At 35.2% G+C, this 27,047-nt stretch overlaps 2 protein-coding genes and 3 long non-coding RNA genes across 15 annotated transcripts; 3 read left to right on the forward strand and 2 right to left on the reverse strand.

Annotated features, from left to right (window-relative positions):
• Positions 1–2,842: 2,842 nt before the first annotated feature.
• On the reverse strand, positions 2,843–3,466 carry LOC125220426. Its single transcript, XM_048122595.1, has one exon. It carries the CDS (start codon positions 3,464–3,466, stop codon positions 2,843–2,845), a length of 624 nt encoding a protein of 207 aa, XP_047978552.1.
• A 2,946-nt stretch (positions 3,467–6,412) lies between these two features.
• Positions 6,413–9,375, reverse strand: LOC125219543. 5 transcript variants are annotated; one of them, XR_007176162.1, is made up of 6 exons: positions 9,239–9,375; positions 8,793–8,883; positions 8,390–8,521; positions 7,820–7,905; positions 7,034–7,079; positions 6,413–6,689 (listed from the first exon to the last, which is right to left on the reverse strand). It is a non-coding gene; the product is annotated as an uncharacterized LOC125219543 (long non-coding RNA). The 5 variants fall into 5 exon arrangements; XR_007176158.1 differs by lacking the exon at positions 8,793–8,883; XR_007176160.1 differs by lacking the exon at positions 8,793–8,883 and having other exon boundaries at positions 8,383–8,521.
• A 2,364-nt stretch (positions 9,376–11,739) lies between these two features.
• Positions 11,740–15,769, forward strand: LOC125223932 (aldehyde dehydrogenase family 2 member C4-like). Of its 2 annotated transcripts, XM_048127242.1 has the most exons (8): positions 11,740–11,865; positions 13,287–13,429; positions 13,613–13,996; positions 14,190–14,453; positions 14,521–14,658; positions 14,738–14,875; positions 15,189–15,250; positions 15,335–15,769. In XM_048127242.1, exons 1-8 carry the CDS (start codon positions 11,760–11,762, stop codon positions 15,609–15,611), a joined length of 1,512 nt encoding a protein of 503 aa, XP_047983199.1. In that variant the 5' UTR covers positions 11,740–11,759; the 3' UTR covers positions 15,612–15,769. The 2 variants fall into 2 exon arrangements, with proteins under 2 accessions (XP_047983199.1, XP_047983200.1); XM_048127243.1 differs by lacking the exon at positions 15,189–15,250 and having other exon boundaries at positions 15,335–15,537.
• A 1,434-nt stretch (positions 15,770–17,203) lies between these two features.
• LOC125185408 lies at positions 17,204–20,418 on the forward strand. Of its 6 annotated transcripts, none has more exons than XR_007170126.1 (9): positions 17,204–17,428; positions 17,631–17,687; positions 18,484–18,571; positions 18,680–18,733; positions 19,141–19,370; positions 19,451–19,476; positions 19,614–19,681; positions 20,097–20,202; positions 20,299–20,418. It is a non-coding gene; the product is annotated as an uncharacterized LOC125185408 (long non-coding RNA). The 6 variants fall into 6 exon arrangements; XR_007170128.1 differs by having other exon boundaries at positions 19,177–19,370; XR_007170125.1 differs by having other exon boundaries at positions 18,484–18,733.
• A 200-nt stretch (positions 20,419–20,618) lies between these two features.
• On the forward strand, positions 20,619–21,280 carry LOC125218195. The gene is made up of 2 exons (XR_007175900.1): positions 20,619–20,805; positions 20,902–21,280. It is a non-coding gene; the product is annotated as an uncharacterized LOC125218195 (long non-coding RNA).
• Positions 21,281–27,047: the final 5,767 nt, after the last annotated feature.

Raw genomic sequence — 27,047 nt, forward strand, 5'->3', positions numbered from 1 at the left:
TGCATACACGTCATAGAACGCGAAACCAAAATCTAATGATTTGAACTTCTGCCCAACCACAGGCTTCAAATCTGAAGAGCAATCAGGAACAACAACCACTGTATACAATCACAAAAAACAAAGTCTCAGCTAACGTACGCATTACGACTTATAAAACGTGCATTATATAATTGAAATTTGAAATTACACAGTAATAAATCTACATTAATTTTAGCTACTCAAATAACACCCTAGCCGAGACCAAAACTAAACTCTTGCTCCTAGTACACGGTTGTGGTAGTAGCAACAATAAAAAAGCCCAACCACGGGCGTCAATTCTGAAGAACAAACATGAACAACAACCACTGTATACAATCACAAAAAAACAAGTCTCAGCTGACATACGCATTACTAATTATAAAACGTGCATTATATAATTTAAATTTTAAATTACACAGTACAAAGTCTACATTACTCTTATCTACTAAAATAACAACCTGACCGCCCTGATTTCTAAACCCTAGCCGAGACCAAAACTAAACTCTTGCTCCTAGTACACGATTGTGGCCCAAGAACCAAATAAAAACTGATACGATTAGGAAAAGGTCGCACAAATCCCTACAGACTACATACAAGCAACAACGATTGTGTCTCTCCTTTGCAATGAATGAAACATGGAGAGAATATTCATACAGTTTTCTGGAAAGATTACCTTCTTCCATTGTTGAAGAATAATCTTCTTCCATTGGAGACGAACAACCTTCTTGCAGTGTAGAAGAAATTACGGGACGCTACGACTAAATAAAATTATCAACAAGAATTGTCTCCCTAAAACGCAACGACTAAATATAAATATCAAATTTTCGTCAGACTATTTAGAACAAGAATTGTCTTCAATGGAGAATAATGAGAAATTTGACGGTGAAGAAGAGATATATTTGAGCAGATTTCATGCAATATTTTAAGATGGAGTGAATCAAGGGGTTATCATAACAGACGTGCATGTGTACTTCCCTAAACGCCATTTTCTCAATTTTTTAATGGTTAAAAATGATTAAATGAGGCTCTAATTTCGGCCTTAGGATCTTGATTATGGATGGTATAGATTGAGAAAGTAAAAAGTATAAAAGATGGGAAAAGTATATGAATACATCCCTATATATATATATATATATATATATAGTCCTATTAACCACAAATTCCCCCGTAAAGACCGAACTAGAGACCAAATTAGGGCCACTCATTTTTCTTAATCTTATGGTTATGATTAATTTACAATTAATTTAATATTTTATTAAATAAAAATGTTTTTTTAATTTTTATTTTTTATAGATTTTTTTTAAAATTTTTTTAATTTTTTAAAATTTTTTTATTTTTTTTTTAGTTTTTTTTAAAATTTTATTTATTTATTTTTATTCGATAAAAACTTGCTGGAGTAAATAATGAACTATATTCACTACATAATGAACTAAATGAATGTATGTTATAAACTTATTACTTCATTCAGTCGTGCTATTACTTCATTCCGTTAGTTTATTACTTCATTTATTCATGCTATTACTTCATTCTATTAGTTTATTACTTCATTCCGTTAGTTTATTATTTCATTCAGTCATGCTATTACTTTATTCCATTAGTTTATTATTACTTCATAATGTGTTATGACATAATTATCTTTCAGTTGGGTTTAGGGTTATTACTTCATTCATTAGTTTATTACTTCATTCAGTCATGTTATTGTTATGAGCTTATTACTTCATTCAGTCGTGCTATTACTTCATTCCGTTAGTTTATTACTTCATTTATTCATGCTATTACTTCATTCTGTTAGTTTATTACTTCATTCCATTAGTTTATTACTTCATTTAGTCATATTATTACTCCATTCCATTAGTTTATTACTTCATAATGTGTTATGACATAATTATCTTTCAGTTGGGTTTAGGGTTATTACTTCATTCCTTTAGTTTATCACTTCATTCAATCATGTTATTACTTCATTCTATTAGTTTAGTACTTCATTCCGTTAGTTTATTACTTCATTCAGTCATGCTATTACTTCATTCCGTTAGTTTATTACTTCATTCGGTTATGTTATTACTTTATTTCATTAGTTTACAACTTCATTTTATTAGTTTATTACTTCATTTTATTATTTTATTACTTCATAATGTGTTATGACATAATTATCTTTCAGTTGAAGTAAATTCAATATATAATGAATGCGAAAAATTACTTCATAACATACATTCATTTAGTTCATTATGCAGTGAATATAGTTCATTATTTACTCCAGCAAGTTTTTATCGAATAAAAAAAAATTCTAATTTTTTTTTTAAAAAATTAAAAATTTTTTAAAAAAAATAAATTAAAAAAAAAATTAAAAATGTTTTTATTTAATAAAATATTAAATTAATTCTAAATTTATCATAATCATAAGATAAAGAAAAATGAGTGGCCCAAATTTAATCTCTAGTTCGGTTTTTAAGAAGGGTTCGACATTGATCACAACTCTCTATATATATATATATCATGAATTGGCTGTGCATGTGTGACGTGTGTTATCTATAGTAAGCAGTTACTTTGTAGTTTGATAACTTACCATTTCAACTTACGTGTCTTTTGACTTGAGGAGTCGGTTAATGAAGAATTAGTTATTGGGTGAATAGGCGCAATTCTTCGGAGAAGGGGTCTAGTACCTATATATATTTGTGCTTGCATGCATAATAGTCAATTACACAAAATAAGAACTATGTACACAGAAAAGAGTAGCGGCCTATAGAAATGGATATACATTGTAAGAAAGTTTATTATTCAAACAAATCAGTAATGATTACATCACGAATAAAAATTAGAATACAATTCAACAAAACTTGCTCTCAGCTATAGAACTTGATGCCCGAGCTAGCGTGTTAACAACTTGATTCGTTGATCGTCTTACGAACCTCATAGAGGATCCAGAGGCCTCTTTCAAAAGCTGACGATAATCTTCTACTACTGCCCCAAAGATAGAATCATCCTTCTGTAAACCTGTCACCACGAGTACTACCGTTTGGACATCCATTTCAAACTCCATCTCCTTCCAACCCTTTCTTTTGACCCAACTCAACACATCTCTCAAGCTAAGGAGATCGACCATAGATGGGCCAGCCACCCTTCCCACCTTTCCGCACATCGCCGCTACCACTATCCCTTCAAAATCTCGAACGACCGCCCGACAACCAATTTTTCTTTGGCTCTCGAACACAGCGGTATCTATATTGAATTTTAGCACACCATTCCACGGCTTCACCCATTTTCCCTCCAAGTGAAGTCTCCCACCTAGCGCACCAATGTCATTTTGTACCTGAGCTTCTCTCCAAGCCGTTAGACAGCTACAGGCTGCACCAATAATTCCTGCAGCTGACACGTTCTCATTCCGCCATATAATTTTGTTTTCATTAAACCATAGATGCCATAGCAAAACAACCACTTCTTCAACTTCCATCCCTAATTCACCACTCACTATTTTTTCTAACCATACAATAAACCTCCTCTCACCCGGCGAGATTAACGGCACCCTAAACCTATGCCAACAATCACACGCAAGGCCAGAAGAAATAGGCAATGGATAACAATTTCCGTCTCAAAGTTGCGTACCTAGCAAATCTCTGGGACCTGCATCTGGCATTGTCGCAATTGGTCCCTCGTTGGGAAGAAATTTATGCATGCCTTCCATAAAAAAGGTTTTCACTTTAGGTGACACTTTTAGTTTCCACAGCCTACTTCACACCATCGAGTTTGTCTCCACTTCAAAGATGCCTTCGCACAAAAACTTATATGCTACGCGTACAGAGAAAGATCCTTTCTGCTCCGGACACCAAAATAATGCACCCTCTCTAGAGCTCCGGGCCAGCGGGATGCGCATCTCAGCAGCTGCTCAACTTCTTCTTCATTAAACACAACTCTCACAACCACTTCATTCCACACATGTGCCCCCTCAAAGAACAACTTTGACACCGTAGCATCACGAAATCAATCATTTATACACGAGATTGGATGGAGTTAATCGACACTCTGCCACCAATATCCCCCATAAATGAGCGTCTCTCTTTCATCGCCATTGTGTTGTCTAAAGCCTGCCTTCATACGATCTTTGGTTGCCACTAACCCACTCCTAAATAAACTTTGATTACCAACCTTTCCAATATCAAGAATCCCATGTCAAGATAAATATTGAGATTTAAGAATTCGTCCAAGTAACGAGTCAGGATTCTCATTCAATCTCCATAGTTGTTTTCCTAACAAAGATATTAAATTCTTTCAATGTTTGGAAACCCATCATCCTTTACATTTTGGAACACAAAGTCTATTCCAAGCCACCGGATGAATTTTCTTCATATTTTCTGTATCTCCCCACCAGTAAACATTTAGCATTTTACCAAGGTAAGCGCACAAATGTTGTCTGATTTTAGGAACATATTAATCCAGTAGGTGGGTTGAGCCTGCGCCACACTTTTAATTAGTACTTCTTTCCCCACTATAGACAGTAGAGATTTATTCCACCCTGCCAGCTTTGTCCACTCTTTCTCTTTAAGGAACCAAATGACAACTTTTTTGTCTCTCCCAACAAACCTAGGCATCCCCAAACAAATACCGCGTCCATTTGACAAATTTACACCTAGTAACTCGCATACCTCAGTCATAGCATTGGTGGAAGTATTGGAGCCGAAGAAAGCCTTTGATTTATTACTCCCTCCGTCCCACAAAAGATGTCACACTTTCCTTTTTAGTTTGTTCCACAAATGATGTCACACTTTCATTTTTAGAAAAAGTTCTCTCTCACATTAATATAAAAATTATATTTTCTCTCTCCATTTAACACACAAAACAAAACCTCCTAAAATCCCGTGCCATTCCACAAGTGTGACATCTTTTGTGGGACGAAGGGAGTATAATTTATCAACTGACCAGAAGCTTCTTCATATTCTTTAATACACCCTTTCACCACTTTTCCCACTAGTTGATATGCATGGAAGAAATGTAAGCTATCATCTGCAAAGTGAGAAACAGTAGGTGCCCCTCTTGATATGCGACACCCGTGCAGTCGCCCCAACCTCTCCTCCCTCCTTAGTATAGTTGAGAAGCCTTCCGCACAGAGGATGAAAAGATAGGGGGATAAAGGGTCCCTTGCCTTAGTCCTCAACTCGCTGTGATTGGGCCTATTTTGTTGTTGTTATTCACCAAGAAATATTTCACAGATGATACACACATCATTAACCACCGAATAAATCGATCATTGAAGCCCATACGACAAAGCATCTGTTGTAAAGACCTTCATTCAATGCGATCATATGCCTTCCTCATATCAAGCTTAAGTGACGCACAACCCGTCTCACCTTTTGATTTCCTACGCATCCAGTGCATTGATTCAAAAGCAATAAGAGCATTATCTGTAATCAACCTATTGGTAATGAAAGCGTTTTGTGAGTCTGAAACCACTTTGTCAAGGATCTTTTTCAGCCTGTTAGCCAACACCTTCGAAATGATCTTGTATAGGATATTACATAAAGCAACTGGCCTAAAATCTGCTATGGTCTCTGGCCTTCCATTTTTGGGAATCAGCGTAACAAACCTGTTATTAAGATCTCTTGGTAAAGATTCAGAATTAAGGATTTGAACACAAGATTCGACAACATCTCTACCAATAATATGCCAAAAACTCTGAAAAGAATTAGTAAAATTGAAGTTTGATATTAAAAGTTTGACATTATTTCCAAAAAACGTGTTAGTAAGAACTTCTATACTCCCCCCGTCCCATAAAAATATGTGCACTTTCCGTTTTCGTTTGCCCACAAAAATATGTGCATTCCATTTTTGAAAAGATATCGATTTAATAATGTAGGTCCCACTATCCACTATCACTACTTTAACTATCATTTTCCATCTCTCTCTTACTTTACCGTATCATTCTCCTTCTCTCTCTTACTTTACCGTATCATTCTCCTTCTCTCTCTTACTTTACCAATTTTGTCTTAATTCTCGTGTTATATTCATTGCCCATATTTTTACACTACAAAAAACGCGCTAATTACCAATGGCAAAATCCGTGGGTAAAATCAAATTATTCGTTGGAAAACAGTATTACCAAGGGATTACCAAGGGATAGTAGCCATGAGTAAAAGACACGACGCTAATTTTTTTACCCAGGGATATTATCCCTTGGTAAAATTTCCAACGGCAAATCCGTTGGCAATTGTCTATTAGGTTTTGGATAATTACCAACGGCATTTCTGTCGGTAATTCTAGATAATTTTTTGCAAATTTGCCAACGGCATTCCTCCGTTGGTAAATTTTCAGAATCGTATCAGCATAATTTTATATTTTTCTCAAAACCTATATACAATATCATGTTCTAGCTACACCATACAATCAATCAATAACAAATAAATAATGACCAACAAAATGAAAATCATCATTGATAAGCCTCAAAATTATTAGTCAAAATACAACCAACATTCTAAGTAAAATAAACATGAAGTGTATGAGTTTCCAAGTGAGTTCATGAGATATATCAACTCATCATCATAAATACGAGTGTGACTTGATTGTTGGGGTTGCTTGGACGTCATAAACTACTTCATCATTTCTTCCATCTCCCTTTTTTGCTCGTGTAGTTTTTGATGCATTTCACGCCACAATTCTTGGCGCAATTCATCTCGTATTCAAAGCTGCAAATCAACATATATGTGGAAGTTAAGCTCCCTCGAAATATTTTATAGTCAAACAAACAAGTCTCATATTAAGTTCTTGAGTCTCTGCCAATACAAACAAATTTCAGATACAATGAGAGACACATTTCTATGAATGGAACTCTCAATAGAAATGATGGCTCACTCACTGAATGTAGTCATTTTTCTGCCAGAAAACAAAGTTTAATCAAATAGTAACAGTATTGCAACCTATGAAACAAATACTAATAAAAACTCAGCCGCATAAATAATATATTCAAAAACGTGTTAGGAGCTAATAGAATCCAAAAATACCATAAAGCAAAGGTTACATTGTTTCTCACATGTGTTACTCAGCACTTAACTTCGATTCTTCAGCTCCTACTACTCCTGCAAAGTTAATTCACCCAGTTAACTTCCAAACGGAAATATGTTTTGATATCCCCAAATCTGCTCCACAATTGATCCTACATGTAAACGGTTGATACAGATCTTTTCTGGTAACAGTAGAAAAAGTTTAATGGCACATGATCTGAAAAATAGAAATGCAATAGTCTGTCCATATTTCATGTATTCAAGCCTAATTAAATCTTGTTGAGAGCTCAAATATGTCTCCTGACTGGGATAGAGCCAACCTAAATCCAAAGGTCCACAAGAGTCAGAAACCGACATTTTGGTAGTAAGTTGCCAGACTAATCAATCTGAAAAGATTACAATCTCAGCCCTTTCACTACTCATTAGAGGAAAATGAACATCAGAAGAAACATTAAAGTGGTAGATAAACCAAAACTATTTTTTCCATTTCCACATCTAAGATTGCAAACTAAATTCCACTAGTTGCTTATTTGTATCTCTTATCCTAAATATCTTCTCCTTCATCTCCATATCTCCACATTCCTCTATCATGTCCATATATATATATATATATACCAAAATGCATGCATAGAGAAGACAGTATATTGAATCTAGAATATTACTCATCGATGAAAGGAAATCATAAAAGCTGAGCAAAAAGAGCACGCAAAATTTGAGCTACACGTCGAGCATCAAAACTATGAAGACACAATTAGTCATAACTAATATGGAGTAAAAAAAACTAACAGAGGGCAGCAAACCAATGAAACGCTAACCCCGAGTGAGAACTTAGCTCTGTTAACACTTGGCTTCGTAATCTTGAATGCTACTAATCTGACTTTGACAGTAGACAGTTGAAAACCTATACATTCATGCAGAGTAGAGATTTAAGTGAAGCAATGTAATGTTAATAAGAAGAGAATTCAACATAGGTCTCAGATGAATGATAACTAATCAATAGTGAAACTGGATCGATCTCTGAACCTGTGAGTAATTATTTTTTATACCGAAAGCCAAAATCAAGAACTATTCAATTAAAGGAATGGTCACATTCAAATATAGCTTTGATAAGGAAAGCACTGAAACTCTAAAAATGCTTCTGATCTTAAAGCATTTTCAAATCAATACTGAATCACATTCAACTACGTAGCTTTTACAACATCATTTTGATATTGCAAAAGTTTTCAAGGTGCAAAATGAACACAAGTGATTTTCTACTAAACATCAACTAGGTGAAAGTCTCGAAGTGAAGAGGCGAAAGATACCATTTGAGGTTCATCCATTAACATCAACAGGTCATTGTTGACACTTGGTAATGTGATAAATGCATTAAGCTCACCACATACATTATCGTGATTCAAAGCTAACACGGATTCTGCAGGATGCTCTTGTTAGTTCTTCATCTAGCTTCGTCTTATTGTTAGTGCAGCGAGTTATCAGACAGATAAACAACAAATCAAGCCAAACTCATTCAAGAACTACAAAAATCAGATGAAGAAAAACAGAGTTAATAACAACACCAACTTGAAACCAATCTGAAGTCAAGCATACAAATATTGACTCACTCCATATCAGACAAACTAATCTGCGGATGAAAATAATCAAACCTTAGTTTCCTTTTAGCTCAATTCATTATACATGCTCTCTACTAATCTATTAAAATATAGTAGTAATAGTTAATAATTTTACCAGCTTTTACATAATTTTGCTTAATCAAATCTACCAGAGACAATAACTTCCACAACTCACCTATTAAGATGTTGCATTCAAGCTCCAAGAGTTTGAAGCCATTTTTATATGCAGAATGTATGGAACACAAATGTAGACAGTGGTCAGGCTGCTGGTTTGATTAAAAAAAATAAGATTATGAGGTTGAGATTCGATTAGAAAAAGTCAGAGATGAATTTGCCTTGCTGATTCAGTTATGAGAGTGAAGATTTAAAGCCTTGATGAAGATCAAATCGTGAGAATATAAACACATTTTTTGTTATTTAGCTCATCTATTAATAGCAGCATTTGCAACTGATAAATCCAAGTGGAAATGGAAGTGAAAACATCACAATATTTTAGAGCCAAATGAATATCTTAAAGTTTTGACATGCATCAACAAGGGTTCCGATTCCAATTTTCCCCAAATCGTCTTCAACAAAGATCATCAACCTTAGTCCAAAAAGAACAACTGAAAAATATCTTACCTCCACGAATCTTTCGCCAGAGATCTCTTCCACCGGAGATGCTCCATGAATCCTTCTCAATCGGCGTCGGATTTCATAGATTGGAGGAGATGTCGGCGTCGGATTTCATCAGAAGAGAAAGAGTGAGCGCAGTAAAAGTAAGGGCCAGGTTGAAAAGTAAAGTAAAAAGTGAAATTGGTCAGGGTAATTTAATTTATGATTACCGATGGCACGTACCCCTCGGTAATTTCCAACGCAACACTCCCTCGGTAATTTATATATAAAATAATAATTATTTAAAAATAATAGTTTTACCCACGGAATTCTCCGTTGGTAAAATAATCTGTCAAACACCGTCGCAACCTCGTTGGAAAGTATGTCGGTAAAATTACCAACGGCTTATCCCTTGGTAATCCATGTTTAAATACCGATGGATGTTTTGTTGTCAGTAAATCCCTTGGTAATTAGCGTTTTTTTGTAGTGTTATGGGAAAGAGGGAGTATTATTTTCCTCTAGAGTCAATTTGCAAAATTGAAGTTTGATACCCCCTCCTTTGAAAGAATATGCACTTTGGATTCGGCACGAGTTTTAATGTAAAATTGGTAAAGTAAGAGAGAAAAAAATAGTTAATGTATTATTAGTGAAAAATTGGTCCTACTTCATTATAGAGAAAAGACTTTTAAAATTAGAAAGTATATATTTTTGTGAGACAGACTAAAAATAAAAAAATGTATATTCTTGTGGGACGAAGAAAGTATTATAATTGAGTAAACGACTATCGATCATGCCATATTAAGGCGTCAACTTTTAACCCCAAAACTAATGGAAAAATTGTACAATTGGACTGGTCAACGAGGAAATTGACACCCAAAACTAGGGGTGGGTCGATACGATATATCGTATCGAAAACATTGTATCGTGTATCGTATCGAAAATATCGATATGAAAGAATTTCATATCGTTTCGAAAGTTTCGATATATCGAATTTCGATATATCGAAACTTTCGATATAAAAAAATTTCATATCGTTATCGTATCGATATTTCGATATATCGTACCGAAATTCGATATATCGTTAAATATCGATATATATCGAAAATTTCGATATATATCGAAAATAAAATATCGATATATATCGAAAATATCGATATATCGAAAATTTTCGATATATATCGTATTTCCGATATAAAACGATATATCGCGATATAAGGAAATTCATATCGTTATCGTATCGAAAACTTACGATACGATATCGTATCGTATCGAAAATTACGATATATCGAAAATTCGATAATTTTTCGATATTTTTCAATACGATACGAGCGATATATCATTTTTTCGGTATTTTTCCCCAGCCCTACCCAAAACATTAATATCCCGCTCCACTATCACCTTACAAATTTCTATTCCACAAAACTTGGAGAAGAAAAAAATTCGATGTGTAATTTCCAGACTATAGTAAATGTCTTTTTTTGCACAATAAAAACTCCACCCATAGCTCGATATTTATTTCAAAATAAGAGTCAACGTTAACTCAACAAACTAGTTAACTTCTTATTTAATTGTGGAATGGTAGTAATCTCTTCGTCCCATAATAGTTATTGCACTTTGCAAGTAACACAAATTTTTTTAGAAAATATTATTTTATGTGTTAAGTTGATTGAGAAAATAATATACCCTCTTTGTCCATCATTTTAAGATCTATTTTGTCATTTTGAATTATTCAAGATTTATAAAACTCTTACTTTATTCTATTTTTGGTATGCGGATTCCACATTTCACTAATTTTCTATACTCCCAATCCATTATAAAACTAATACTACACTCATCTCCGAATAGAAGTCTCATTTATTTCTGGCATGAGTTTTAAGAAATATTAAGAAAAAAAATAAGTGGAAAGAAGTTAGTACTATATGAGTCTCACTTGTATTTATTAGTTTTAAATAAGATATGAGTGGAATGAGTTAATGGAATGTGGGGCCTATTATCATTTGTAGTATAAATGAACCGTGACTCCTATTAATGTACGGACTAAAATGGAAAAACGAAATTCCTATTCACAGACGAGGGAGTACTAAAAATGGATCTCTCATTCCACTCATTTTCTCTATTTACTTTTCTTAACAATGACAAATAATTTTTTGAAATCTGTGCCAAGTCAAAATAGTTCTTTAAATGATGGATAGATGGAGTATTTAATAATCTAAGAGAAAAATTTCTTGCAAAAAATAAATATTACAACATCTTTTTAAATGAAAGTATGAGATCAATCGTAGAATGGACATCCATTGCAAAATGAAAAGAGTAGCAAGTAGTTAAATGCATCCATTAAATACCCGATGAGATTAAGTATAGTATCCTATTAAAATAAAATGAATATTTGGCGGAAAAAAAAGAAAAAGAAAATAATGATTGTTGTTGTCTGCGTGATACACGAGAAAGAAATTAAATTACCACAATGTCTTCAGCTCTTCGCTATATATTGGAATTAAAAAGCGGAGGAATACTGAACACTCACACACACAGAGAGAGAGAGAGAGAGATGGGTGGGGAAAGAAATGGGGATGTGGAGAAAACGACGATCATGATTCCTCAAGTGAAGTTCACAAAGCTCTTCATCAATGGAGAGTTCGTTGATTCTATATCAGGTTTGTATATCTACTTAACTACTACCTTTTATTCCTTATCATTCAAAGCATTCCCTCATTAATTCAACACCCAAATTTATTGATTATATATGTTGCACATGGATTAGATACTGCTATTGCTTTTACTAATCACATAGTTATACGGTATGGTGTGGAATTATTATAGTCCAGCAATAAGTCAAAATAAAAATACCAAAAGCTTGATCACCACACATGAAAATTATGGTGTGGATAACCCTCCCCCTTATGAGGCCTTTTAAGGGGTGAGTGGCTCATTTCTAATATGGTATCAGAGCGGGCCCAAGCCGATGATGGATTTATTTCTTTATTTCTTCTCTTGTCTACCCACGTGATGGAAGTCCGATGTGTAATTCCGGCCCACACGTGAGGGGGCGTGTTAAAATTCTAATATCTTGTCCCACATCGGCTTGGTGATGATCCAATCTAATCTATATAAGTGTTGGTGATGATCCAATCTAATCTATATAAGCGTGGATAACCCCCCCCCCACCCCCGCCTTATGAGGCCTTTTATGGGGCGAGTAACTCATTTCTAATAGGAAGACGATGACAAACATATGTACATGTACGAATCTAATTATTCAATAATACTCCCTCTGTCTCATTTAGGAGTCCAGATTTACTATTTTTGGATGTCTCACTTTAGCAGTCCCAATTAACCATACATAAATACCTATTAAGCAATTTACCGTAAATAGTAGTGGTGTAATTGAATGTGGATTTTTCTATTTGTCAAAGAATTATTAGTTGAACATACCAACTCAAAGTGTCATTTAGTATGGAAGGACTAGTGAATATTTTCTCCATTGTCACACTTAAAATCCATACTCCTATATATAGATGAGTATGATATACTACTTCTATTTCTTTAAAAATAGACAATATTTGCCATTTTAGAATGCCACATAAAAATAGACCAATTCTATTTAAGGAAATCTTTTCTTTCAATGAGGCAGGTCTCATTTTCCACTAATAATACTCCAATTACATTTTCTTTCTAACTTTATATTTACCAATTATGCATAAAAACCTATGTCGTTTCAAATGTTGTCTATTTTTGGGGACAGATGAAGCACTATAATAATACTCCCTCATTCCCACAATAGGAGCCACATTTGGTGTGGGCATGATTTTTAAGAAATGTACAGAATAGTGGGCTGGAAAAGTTGGTCGAATATGATGTCCTCTTTTTTATATTGCTTTTATAATTAAATGTGAATATGAGATCTATTTACCATTTATGGTAAAAATGAAATATGACACTTATTGTGAGACGGATGAAGTATAATACATCCAAAAGAACCGTACCACAAACCAACAATGAAAACAATTTTGGTATTCTGATTTATTTTAATTATTCTGTATGATAAATTATGCATGGATTGTTGTAAACAAAAATAGGGAAAACATTTGAGACAATTGATCCAAGAAGTGAAGAAGTAATTGCTAAGGTTGCTGAAGGGGATAGGGCTGATGTTGATTCAGCGGTCAAGGCTGCCCGTGAGGCGTTTGATCATGGCCCATGGCCGAGACTCCCCGGATCTGTAAGCACTATTTCGATCCGTAAATATCTATAGAAATAGACTATTTTTGTTATTTTTGTCGGTGTCTTAAAATTAACCAAATTTGAAATAGACTGCATTTTCTAGTACTAACTATACTCCAACCACATTGTGTTTATTTTATCAATTGTGCATTGAATCAGTGATGTGCCATGTGGTGTGCAGGAAAGGGGGAAAATAATGCTAAAATTAGCTGACCTAATCAAAGAAAATATAGAAGAACTAGCCGCTATAGAGACAATGGATGCTGGTAACTTGTATAGTCTGGGGAAGATGATGTTTGTCAACGATGGAGCCCAAGTGTTCCGCTACTATGCTGGCGCAGCCGACAAAATCCATGGTGAAACTTTGAAAATGTCGAGAGAGTTGCACGGCTATACACTGCTTGAGCCTGTGGGTGTGGTAGGACACATAATCCCATGGAATTTTCCGACTCAGATGTTCTGCATGAAGGTCGCACCGGCTCTGGCTGCGGGTTGCACCATGGTTGTCAAGCCGGCCGAACAAACTCCCCTTTCTGCCCTCTTTTATGCTCATTTGGCCAAACTGGTAGGCATGCATGCCCATCTGTCATGTCGAAAATTTATTCTGACAAATATTATTAGAAATGAGTCACTCATCCCCTTCAAAAGGGTTCATTAAAGGGGAAATATTAATACTAATATAGATGAGACAGAATCATTATCAAATAGACGAGGGACAAAATTAAAAAGATTTTTAGCATTAACCATCTGTTGATTAGGCCGGTGTGCCCGATGGGGTGATCAATGTCGTGACGGGCTATGGACCTACAGTTGGTGCTGCAATCAGCTCACATATGGACATTGACATGGTGAGCTTCACGGGGTCGACAGTGACGGGACACCGGATAATGGAGGCAGCAGCAACAAGCAACTTAAAGCAAGTTTGCCTAGAATTGGGAGGCAAGTCTCCCTTCATCGTGTTCGATGATGTGGATGTTGATAAAATTGCTCCTCTTGCTCTCAATGCTTGTCTCTTTAACCAGGTATACTAACAATCTCTTCTTTGATTTGTCTTCATTATTTAATTTGTGCTCACGAAAATAATTTCAGGGCCAAATATGTGTGGCTGGGACTCGTGTATTCGTCCAAGAAGGGATATATGATAAATTTGTAGAAAGATTGTTGGAAGAGTTGAAAGCATGGGTTGTTGGTGACCCTTTTGATCCACATGTTAATCAAGGCCCGCAAGTATGGTTTGCAACTTCTACTTCTAGTACATATATATTGATTTGAATATAAGTTAGTACATGATTTTTTTTATAAACAGGTTACTAAGAAACAATATGAAAGAGTTCTGTGGTATATTGAGCTTGGCAAGAAGGAAGGAGCCACATTGTTGACTGGTGGAAAGCCTTTGGATAGGAAGGGCTACTACATCGAGCCCACTATATTCACTGATGTCAAGGTATGATGCAGCTCGGTTGTCATATTTACTTGTGACTACATGTCATGTTTAATCTTAACTCTTGTTCAGTTTATTTTCTCAAAAGCTCGACCCACTATAATGTATTTTAGCTCGTTTTACAATGCACATATTATATTATATCTCATGATTATCTATCTCACCTTTATCCTATTATCATATCTAATGAATTGAACGTCACTTATAAAAAAACTCAAGTTTAGCTATATACAGCTTGGCCATAGGTATATATTGAATTGTGAATGTTTCTACCTTCCAAAAGACAACATTGTTTTTGTTTTGTGTGGGGTGGTAGGATGATATGACAATTGCCAAGGACGAGATTTTTGGACCTGTTATGTCAATCATGAAATTTGAGTAAGTGTATCGTGACCTTAAAATGTCCTAGAATGTATGTTGTTTACATGTTTTGTCTTATCTATCTTGTCTACCAAACGGTAGGAGTATGGAAGAGGTTATAAAGAGGGCGAACAACACAAAGTACGGATTGGCAGCAGGGATTATGACCAACAACATTAACACTGCAAACACGGTTTCAAGGTCGATCAGAGCTGGTTCAGTATGGATCAATTGTTATTTTGGCTTTGACAACGATGCACCAGCTGGGGGTTATAAAATGAGTGGATTTGGGAAGGATTTGGGGATCAACGGCCTTCACAAGTATCTTCAAGTTAAATCTATTGCCAGTACTCCCATATATAATTCTCCATGGCTTTGATTTATTTTCACTTTATGTGTTTGCTTTTGGGACATATACAACACCTATCTCCTATCTTCATTTTCAATATTTGCTTTTGTAATATTAATGCTGCGTGTATGTTGTGCCTTTTCTGGGGAACAAAACTTGCATGTATTAATTTTTTCGATGTTTCTTCACATGCCAAATATTGTTGTCACTTTCCTCAGTGAGATTGTGGACTAATATCTAGAAATATATTTACATGCACGTATATGAGAGGAGAGAGAAATAGAATTTGAATCCTTACCGTATGGGTATAGTATATATGAAAATGAGAGGAGAGAGTAATAAAATTTGAATCCTAATCAAGCGTTACGGACTCAATTTCCACATTAGATGAGAGAACAAGTGGTATGGGGTATATAGGCTAAATGGACTCTCTCTCCTAACAGACTAATTTTTTGGGATGAGCTCTCATGTTGGGCCTGTATCAATTGGTGCTTTCATGAAGCCCAAACGGCTCGGAGTGGTGGCCGGAGAACAAACTCGTCGTGACCAACGATTACGTTTGGGGCCGACTCGGAGTGGTGGCCTGGCAAAGAACCAACTGTGACCAATAAGGACGTTGGCCTTTAAAGGAGGGTCGAATGTTACAAACTCAATTCCCACCACATCGATTGTGAGAACAACTGGTGTGGAGTATATAGGCTGAATGAGTTCTCTCTCCTAATAGACTAGTCTTTTAAGATAAACTCTCACGTCTGGTCTATATAATTAAGCCTCACTTTTTTATTAGTACAATAAGAGTACCATTTTTAAATTTTCTACATCATCCGAGAGGCTCGACCCAAAATGTTTATGTGCCCAAAAAACATCATCTTCATTTGGTATTGTATATATAATATACCCCAAGATATTCAAAATTATGGATTAAGACTTAGGAGTATATTTTATAAACAGTTATTTCATTATTTGTTAATATAGTTCATGAAAAGTTGATGTGGTTGAGGACCAATTTAACTTCGACTATAATTATTTAAAAATTTTAACTTCCTTGTCGGTGGGCTGCCATCACTATTTTTATAAATTTATGATGCAAATCAAATAATTAGAAGGGGAAGTTGCCTTTTTTATATCCTGTTTAGCAAAACTATGTGATGAGTTATCCTAGTATTTCTATTTTCACAAGAGCAATGCCAATGTTAATGAGACACCCTTATACGACAAAGGAAAAAATAAGCAATTAGAACGTCGTGGAATATTTAACCTAGCCTAGACCTGCTTATTCAATCGGTTTCGGAGTTCTAATCAGACCGATTGAACGGTTAACCAGTTTCAATTTTTCATAAATCCTAGAATCGGAACCCTTCGATTCCGGTTTGGAACCAGCTAGTAAAAACTACAACAAAGTTATCTCGTAGGGACGCAGAATTAGAGACGTTGCATTGGAAAATTTTATAAATTATCAAAATTTAGGACGCATCCAATAAAGTGTCCTTAATTAGATTAATTTAGAGACATTAACATTTTGCGTCCCAGATTTTGTAATTAACAAAAAGTCATTAGGAATAAAACAATAAAATAACAAAAGTAAGTAGAAATGGCATAAAGAATTAAATTTCCCCATCTCCATCGTTCTCCCTTTCCCCTTTTCACCCATCGCCGCCTCTCCGCCGGGCTCCGCCACAATTCCTCCACCGTAGGCAACGGTTGACGTTTCCTGTCACTATCCAATCGATCCATTCACGCTCTGTACGCACACTATCGTACAAACATCTCCGCCACTCAGGTCGAATGCTTCTTCACTAAGCTCATGGAGAAAGAGGTGGAATTTCTCTCCGATTCGAATTGGATTGGTATGCTGAGGTCTTTTTTTGTTGTTTTTATTAGTATAGTTGTTAAAATGATTGATTCGCTTCGTAATTGTAACTGTAGTGAGATGAATCAGGTCCAAATCGGAAAAACATGAGTTCCGTGCTTATAATTGATTTTGTTTGATGATAAAATTCTTCTGTTGTTCCGTGCTTGTAATTGATTTCGTTTGATGATAATAATCAGATTCAATTCGGCAAATCAGGCTCGAGTCTCTTTCTTTCTCTGCAATTTCTTCTTCAGGTATTTATGAATCTCCGTGCTCTTGAATCGGTCTAGTATATATATATATATATATATATATATAGGTGTGTGATCAAATACTAACTAAGTTATGGTAATAACTAATAACTAATATCAATTTTGTATGTTAAAAACATCAACACAAAGACATAAATTTATCAATCTTCTTGTGCTGATAAACTTATGTCTTTGTGTTGACATTTTAAATTTACATGTTGTATTGATATAATTATGTCTTAGTGTTGATAATTTTAATACACAATATTGAAAGTTATTAGTTATTACTGTAAATTAGTTAGCACACTAACGCAACCCTATATATATATATAGGGATGTATTAAGATGACAACCCTCTTTATTGTAACACCATACCACCATTTTAGGCCATTGGATCTGAAAATCGTGTGCTTGTCATGCTGCCACGTGTAAAAACACGGAGGGGTAAAATAGGAAATTTCTAATTTTACGTTACCAGATTGCAAGAAAGTTGTTCATTAAATATTGCGCCTTACCACAAAGAATATTGCAAAGTATCACGATCGCAATATCTAATACAAGAGACTCGCAATATTTAATACAAGATACTCGCAAACCCGTGTTTTTTCACGAAACTTAATCCTAGGCGTCCATAAACGAGATCTAACGGACTATATTGGTGGTATGGTGTTATCATATCTATGGTGGCACCCTAGTGCACCCCTATATATATATATATATATATATATATATATTGTTTTTAACCGAGATGAATTTCTACATTTACTGTTACTATGATTTAATCTACTGTACATCGTAGTGTTTGAGGATATCCATGTTTTTAGCTACTTATACTTTCTGCACTTGCTCTTGCTCTTGCTCTGCGCTTCGGGCATTGATTCCATAAGGTATGTTACAATATATTCATGCACACAAAATTATAAGCTCTTGTTCTTTAGCCTCATCTTGTTGGTGTTTCATAAGGATGATTTAGTTATTGACATTCCTCTCTACAGCATTATAAGCTCTTTCTAAGATGGAAATTGGAGTGGCACTGGTTGAATGGCAAAGTGAGTGAATAGTTTTTGTATGTCTCAACCCTATTCTATGCATAACATTAAGATGGTAGAAAGATAGATTAGAAGTTTATTATTTTTTTTATAACTTAGAGTCTGAGACAATGATCATCAACAGGTTGAAATAACGAAACAACTCTGGAAGATGATAAGTTCAGTAGTCATTATATCTGGAGTGTATTGAATATGAATGTATTTGCATATAAATATTTTGTTGTTGTACACTGATAAACTAAGTGACAGATTCAGGGGATCAAATGATGTATTGTGGGGCTTACAAATGTTTCTCACAAATAGAATGCTTCTGTACTTGTTTGTGTATAGTGTTTTGATTCTGGAAAATGTTTATTCAACACCTATTCTTCTTGCAAATTTAATTATTAATTTTATTATTTGATTAGGATTGAGAGTTTCTGATAAGTTGAAAGATGGAACAGTTGTATCTGAAGCAAGCAGATGGCAATGAATTCACGGTTGAGAAGGCCTTTACTGCTGTGCTCTTGCCAAGGCTGCTAAGACGATGAAGCAAAACAAAAGAATTCTACTTACTGCCAAGCCACAATGTAAAGATGACACTTTTCAATTAAACTTGGACTTTTTTGGTAGGGGAGTTCTGCTTTCATAAATTTGAGTGAGTCTTCTGCAGCAAAAACCCCTTTTTTGTGCAATGATTTTGTTGCCATATTACTGAATCTTGGCATTTTCTTGCAGGGATTGTGGCAAGCAAGTCTACTTATGTAAGAACAAGCTCTTTCTCTAGATAGCCTGAGCTAGGAATTCATTGTTTATAGAAGCTCAATATTGTTGCATACATAAATATATTGTAGAGTACTGAATTTTACTTATAGCTTCATAAAATTCAACCTTATCGCAGTGGACTGTAGGGTTGCGTAACTCTCTGCCAGCCATAATATAACAGAGCTTGAAAAGAATTATTGTTAGGTATGTTATTTGACTACTCATATGTCTAAATCTGATGCTCCCAAATAAATATACCAGGTGACCTTTTCTGAATATTAAAATGATCTCTGCCTGAAGTGAAATTAAAATTTTCAAATATACTTGATATTGATATTGATATTGATATTAGTAGTGGATGGATAAGGAAATGCATAACTTGTTTTGCTTTATATATATGATAATGAAGTCCATAACTTGGTAGTGTATTAGTTGTGCATGTAAGATAAAAAACTAATTTGAGATTAAATGTGAAACTTTGTTTGAATGAAAACAAGATTGTTTCTTTTTTGTTTCTGAAGTGTGTATGTGAGTGGATTATCAATACGTGAATCTATACTCGTATAAGTTTTTGCTGGAGTATAATTATCAATCTGATTATCAATATGTTTGTATGTAGGTGGATTATCAACCTGAACATTCCTGCATGGATAATAGCAATGAATGGCAAACAAGTCCATTTAGTTGGGACTTTTGATATCTCATTGAAGAACATTTTTGAGCATGTAAGACTCTTGAGTTTTCCCAAGCTTCTGTAACATAGATGTAAATAACTGAGGATATGAAGAATTGGTGTTAATTATTTTATGTTGAATCTGCAGGATTAAAGAAAACGTGCCAGAACTTCCTTGATGTGGATTTGGCTTGAAAGTAATGAAATTCATTGATCAGTCGTTGAAGAGTTAGAGACTGAATTCTCCCTGCCTCTCAAGACTTTTAAGCTTATTGATATTAGTAGTGGATGGATAAGGAAATGCATAACTTGTTTTGCTTTATATATATGATAATGAAGTCCATAACTTGGTAGTGTATTAGTTGTGCATGTAAGATAAAAAACTAATTTGAGATTAAATGTGAAACTTTGTTTGAATGAAAACAAGATTGTTTCTTTTTTGTTTCTGAAGTGTGTATGTGAGTGGATTATCAATACGTGAATCTATACTCGTATAAGTTTTTGCTGGAGTATAATTATCAATCTGATTATCAATATGTTTGTATGTAGGTGGATTATCAACCTGAACATTCCTGCATGGATAATAGCAATGAATGGCAAACAAGTCCATTTAGTTGGGACTTTTGATATCTCATTGAAGAACATTTTTGAGCATGTAAGACTCTTGAGTTTTCCCAAGCTTCTGTAACATAGATGTAAATAACTGAGGATATGAAGAATTGGTGTTAATTATTTTATGTTGAATCTGCAGGATTAAAGAAAACGTGCCAGAACTTCCTTGATGTGGATTTGGCTTGAAAGTAATGAAATTCATTGATCAGTCGTTGAAGAGTTAGAGACTGAATTCTCCCTGCCTCTCAAGACTTTTAAGCTGCCTCTCAAGACTTTTAAGCATTGAAAAAGGTTGATAGCTTGAAGTACATTGCAGCAGAGCTATGTTTCTTTATTATTGTTAGATACAAGGTGATTTGATCTTGTTGATTTAGGGCAGTTTATGTGTAGAACATCTCAGCTAGAAATAACAGTTTTACTAGAATTTTGGTTTTTGAACTTGGTTTGAATCAGATTGTAAAGAATTTTTTGTCCAATTTAAATTACTTCATTCGTAATTTGATGCTTCTTACTATGCTTGCTAATGTTTGGAATAGATAGCTTCTATATTTTGCATTTAGGGACACTTTTTATTTGCATTTAGGAGAATTTTTAATAGTGTCTCTAAATTCATTTAGGGACACTTTTTAGCAGTGTCTCTAAGTTCATTTAGGATGATTTTAAATAGTGTCTCTAAATTGCATATTTAGAGACGCTTTTTAATAATATCCCTATATTGATTAATTCACCGACGCTTCCCTTTTGCGTCCTTATTTTTCTTTGGCACACCACCAATTAGGACGCTTTTAGAATCGTCGGTGATGTATTTAGCAATACATATTAGCGTCCCTAATGGAATAAAAAAGCGTCCTTAAGTGTTATTTTTCTTGTAATTAAAGAACCGGTCGATTCCAGTTCAGAACTAGAATCATTGTGTAGTTTTAATACAAATTTATTTATAATTTTAAATAATTCTATACTAATAAAATAATAATCTAATATTTGGAAATATAACAATTATACCTAAAAAATCAAATAAATACATAAAAAATACAAACCAACACTACAATAATATTCATATATGGGTAAGAGTGATGCCAAGTGTATTAGGTCAGACTAGTTTATGTTGGTGATTCTTTTATAAAAAAAAATGAGTTCTAAAATTTAGCAATTTTTTTAAAAATAAGTTTTAAAATTGAATTCAATTTTTCTTTTTTGGGTTAAACAAAAATTCATTGGAATTTTCAGTAATAATTGATCTTGTTGTGACTTTGTGGTTTAAGGCGGAACAATTAATATAGGGACCTTACTAGCTTGCATACCTTCCTTTCTTGGCCAGATACTACAAACCTTTCAGATTGCTCCATATAAATTTCTTCCTCTAATTCACAATTCAGAAATGCGATTTTCACATCCAATTGGTGAATCTCAAGATTGTGCACAACGGCAATTGCATGAAGCATCCGAATAGAAGTGATTCTCGTAACGGGTGAATATGTGTCGAAGAAGTCATATCATTCTTGCTGCTTAAAGTCTTTCACAACTAAGCGAGCTTTGTACTTTTTAATAGTACCATCAGTTTTATATATCCTTCTCAGGATCCACTTGCACCATAAGGTCTTACAGCCTTCTGGCGAGTCTACTAACACTCATATGTTATTTCTCATAATTGATTCAATTTCACTATTGATCCACTTGCACCCTAAGGTCTTATAGCCAGAATGACGCATGTGTGCCAGACAACGCTTCCGCCAACGACTTTGGTTCATCATCCAACATAAAAGTTATGAAGTCGGGACCAAATGTCTTAGCAACTTTACTCTTTTACCACGTCTTGGTTCTACGTCCCCTGGACTTAACCTCGTCCTTTTTGGAGGATTAGAACTAGTGAATTCAACCATTATTCTTTCACTAGAACGATCCTCCTGCCTCTTGCAAGGGTGATCATTCTCAAAGAATGTAGCATTCCTTGACTCAATTGTTGTTCCTTCAGCCACACCAGGCACAGCTAACCTATGGGTTATTGGACTGGAGCTACATCGAATCTTGTTTGGCTTCGACAAGTACTCATTCATGGGTTATTGATACGAGAGCTACTGGTCATATATGTTTTGATCCTGACTTAATGCAGGTGACAACATGGTTACATGATCGTGAGATCGAGGTCCAGGTGGGTGACGCTACAAAAGTGGCGGCCGTTGCAGTGGGAGACGTTTATTTACGTTTTAGTAGTGATAGATTTTTTATTTTGAAGAATGTTTTGTTGATACCTTCTTTTAGAAAAAATTTAATTTCAGTTTCTAAATTATCTTTTGATGGATATTCGATTTCTTTTAATGACAATTGCGTTATTAAGAAAGATGGTTCTTATATCTGTCGTGGTATCATGGAAAACAATCTGTACACAATCACTTCTACACAGTTTAATCAACGTAAATCAGAACTCAATACAACATCGAGAGTTTCAAATAAGAGAAAAGAACCTTCAAGTTCAATGAACGAAACGTACTTATGGTACCTTAGACTTGGTCATGCCAACGAAAGCAGGATCCATGCTATGGTTGATCAAGATCTTATTGAAGGTCTTGAGAAGCAGTCGTTTTCAACATGTGAATCATGTTTAGAAGGCAAGATGACTAAGAGACCTTTTAGGTCAAAGGGTAATAGGGCCAAGGAAGTACTTGAGCTCGTTCATACTGATGTGTGTGGACCAATGTCAACCGAGGCAAGGGGCGGTTTTCGATACTTCATCACCTTCATTGATGACTTCTCAAAAATTGGATACGTCTATTTGATGCGCTACAAGTCTGAAACTTTTGACAAGTTCAAGGAGTTTAAGGCTTATGTAGAGACGTATCATGGCAAGAGTATCAAATGCCTGCGATCTGATCGCGGAGGCGAATACCTAAGTACCGAGTTTTTGGACTACTTATTAGTGTTGCGAAATCAATCCCAATTGACTGCTCCGAGCACACCCCAGCAGAATGGCGTAGCTGAAAAAAGGAATATGACCTTGTTAAACATGGTCCGTTCGATGATCAGTTATGCACGGTTACCAATTTCGTTTTGGGGACATGCCTTGCTATCTCCGAGCCATATATTAGACAATTTACCTTCAAAATTAGTTCTTACTACCCCATATGAGTTGTGGACTGGGCGTAAGCCTAATCTGGAACAACTCAAAGTGTGGGGGTGTCCGGTTCATGTATTGAAAAAGGATCCAACTAAGCTGGAATCAAGGACGGAGGTATGTGTGTTTATAGGTTACCCTAGAGGATCGAAAGCTTATGAATTCTATAGTCTCCGAGATAAGAAAGTCATTGTGAGCACTCATGCCACATTCTTAGAATAAGACTTTGTAATGAATCATAAGTCCAGCAGTGAAATGGCTCTACATGAGCTGACTTTAGTCACAAGTTCCATTAACCAAGAACAAGTACCTAGTGTACAAACAATTCCAGAAAATTCAACTTCTACACCAAATGTTGTAGTGCCGCGCCACAGTGGGAGGGTCTCACATGAGCCCGAAAGATACATTGGTTTGGGAGAGTGCATGGATCACTCCTCGGACAGCAATGTACTTGATCCCTGGAATCTTGCAGAAGCGCGAATGTACTTGATCACTCCTCAGATAGCGAATGGGTGAAAGCAATGGATTCGGAACTACAATCAATGGTAGACAAAGACGTTAATAATTTGTTTGTCCTATCCGAAGGTTGTACTGCCATTGGGAGCAAGTGGATATACAAATGTAAACATGGACCCGATGGACGAGTTAAAGTCTTCAAGGCAAGACTAGTGGCTAAGGGGTATACCCAACGGGAAGGCATGGGGTTTGGTGCCCCTTGCACAGCGGAAGACTTGTACAAAACAAATAAATCAGATACGGATCTATTTGACCGATTATGCGATTAATCAATTCACATGTTAAACAGATAATTGCATGCTAGAACGCAAATAATTCATGCTAAGAAAATATAAATCCTAAAACATGATTTCTACGGTTTAGGGTTACCGATTTTGATTCTCCAAAGAATCGTCGATTGCTCGCGCCTTCTCCACGTGATGATCTTCAATACTAGACCACGGATCTTCTCTCTGGTTCCCGAACTGTATTCTCGATATCAGTGTGGGCTGATCTTATCAAAATACTAGGACTCGAATACAGAAGACAGAAAATTCCTCACGGAAGAGGAGCTGAAAAACTCACGGAGGAGAAAATCAAGAAAATTTAGTCTTCCGGAACGAAAATTTCAAAAGAAAAGTGCGATTCTGTCTCCTTTATTCTCCTATTTATATTAAGTTCCTTTTGGGCCCAGACAAAGATATATGGAAGGTTTTGGATATGGTCTCACCCCAATTAACTTTTTACTAACTAAATTGAACCCACAATTTAATATAAGCTTATATTGGAATATTACGAGCAACCACTACAGAAATAATATTAACCTCCCCATCCAAATCCGAAATTACAAGTAATCCGGGTTTCCATTTTGTTTATTATTTATTTCTCGCGCTTAAGATATAAATGTCCATTAATTAATTAATGTCTACTATGGACTTAATTAATTAATATCTTATTAACTCCAAGAGTAGACTTAGCAAGAAACACTTATTTATTATTCAGAGAGTAATAAAACACCAACTGGCCAGTTTTCTGAATAATAAAACATGGTTCAAGCTCCCCTTGAGGACATTATCAAACGAGACTCACCTCGCGCACGATTCAACAAAATAGCAATCCTAACACCGCTAGATATTAATCACCACTACCCAATATATCAGGATTATTGGGTTGCGAAAAACCCGCACCATTTGATAAGTCAAAGTAGCGCATAATCAATACCGTATGCTCAATGCTAACGTATGTACATTAAGAAATAGTATTTTATCAATACCTAGTCTTCCAGTAGATAACATAAAGACACGTCTTGCTGTTAGATCAGTGCTATACCACACCAATGTCATCTTATTTCAGTAAGGCTTAGAAATAATCGGACTGGTATTGCAACCTTTCACGATAGATAGTCTAAGCCTATCTGGATTGTGATTTTTTTTTTCTTTTGCAAAGCATTGCGTAGAACCGACCGTGTTACCTTCAAGTGGACGTCGCCCACAACTAGTCTACTAAGCTGTATTTGGTTGCGAAAAATCCGCACCATTTGATAAGTCAAAGTAGCGCATAATTAATACCGTATGCTCAATGCTAACGTATGTAGATTAAGAAATAGTATTTTATCAATACCTAGTCTTCCAGTAGATAGCATAAAGACACGTCTTGCTGTTAGATCAGTGTTATACCACACCAATGTCATCTTATTTCAGTAAGGCTTAGAAATAATCGGACTGGCATTGCAACCTTTCACAATAGATAGTCTAAGCCTATCTGGGTTGTGAAATTCTTCTTTTTCTTTTGCAAAGCATTGCATAGAACCGACCATGTTACCTTAAAGTGGATGTCGCCCACAACCAGTCTACTAAGCAAAAGACTTAGACTTTGTTTGCTTCGTATACATTTAAATGTTTATAAAACATCTTATAAATGCACAAGCAAACACAATGTAATAATAATAGTGATTCTATTCGTGCGAGACTGCTCGAATAATACTGAATCGAGTTAAAAGTGGATTGTAGAGTTTTACGTATACAACCAAGATTCTATTCGCGCGAAACTTGCTCGAAACATGCTTTTCAGTATACCAAACCTAACAAAGGCATTGATTACGATGAGACTTTCTCCCCAGTAGCCATGCTCAAATCGATCCGTATACTTTTGTCTATAGCAGCTTACATGGATTGTGAAATATGACAGATGGACGTTAAGACTGTATTTTTAAACGGTAGTCTTGAGGAGACTATCTACATGGAACAACCCGAAGGCTATGTAGTAAAGGGCAATGAACACATGGTTTGGAAGCTTAAGAAGGCCATTTATGGCCTCAAGCAAACATCTAGATCATGGAACCAATGTTTTGATCAAACTGTTCAAAAGTTTGGATTCAAAAAATGCCCTAATGAGAGCTGCGTGTATAAGAAGGTTGAAAAAGGAAATGTTGTGTTCTTAGTTTTATATGTAGATATAAAAAGATGTTGTCATCAGTACGAACTTGGTTGTCAAGCCAGTTCGAGATGAAAGATATGGGTGATGCGGGACACATTCTCGGTATCAAGGTCCTTCGTGACCGTGTAAAGAGAACGTTGTGCTTATCCCAAGAATCTTACTTCGATACAGTACTTAAACGCTTTAGCATGCAAGATGCCAAGAAAGGTTTCTTACCTTTCAGACACGACATCCATTTATCTCAA

The sequence above is a fragment of the Salvia hispanica genome, chromosome 4, assembly GCF_023119035.1.
Source record: "Salvia hispanica cultivar TCC Black 2014 chromosome 4, UniMelb_Shisp_WGS_1.0, whole genome shotgun sequence".
Lineage (NCBI taxonomy): Eukaryota > Viridiplantae > Streptophyta > Magnoliopsida > Lamiales > Lamiaceae > Salvia > Salvia hispanica.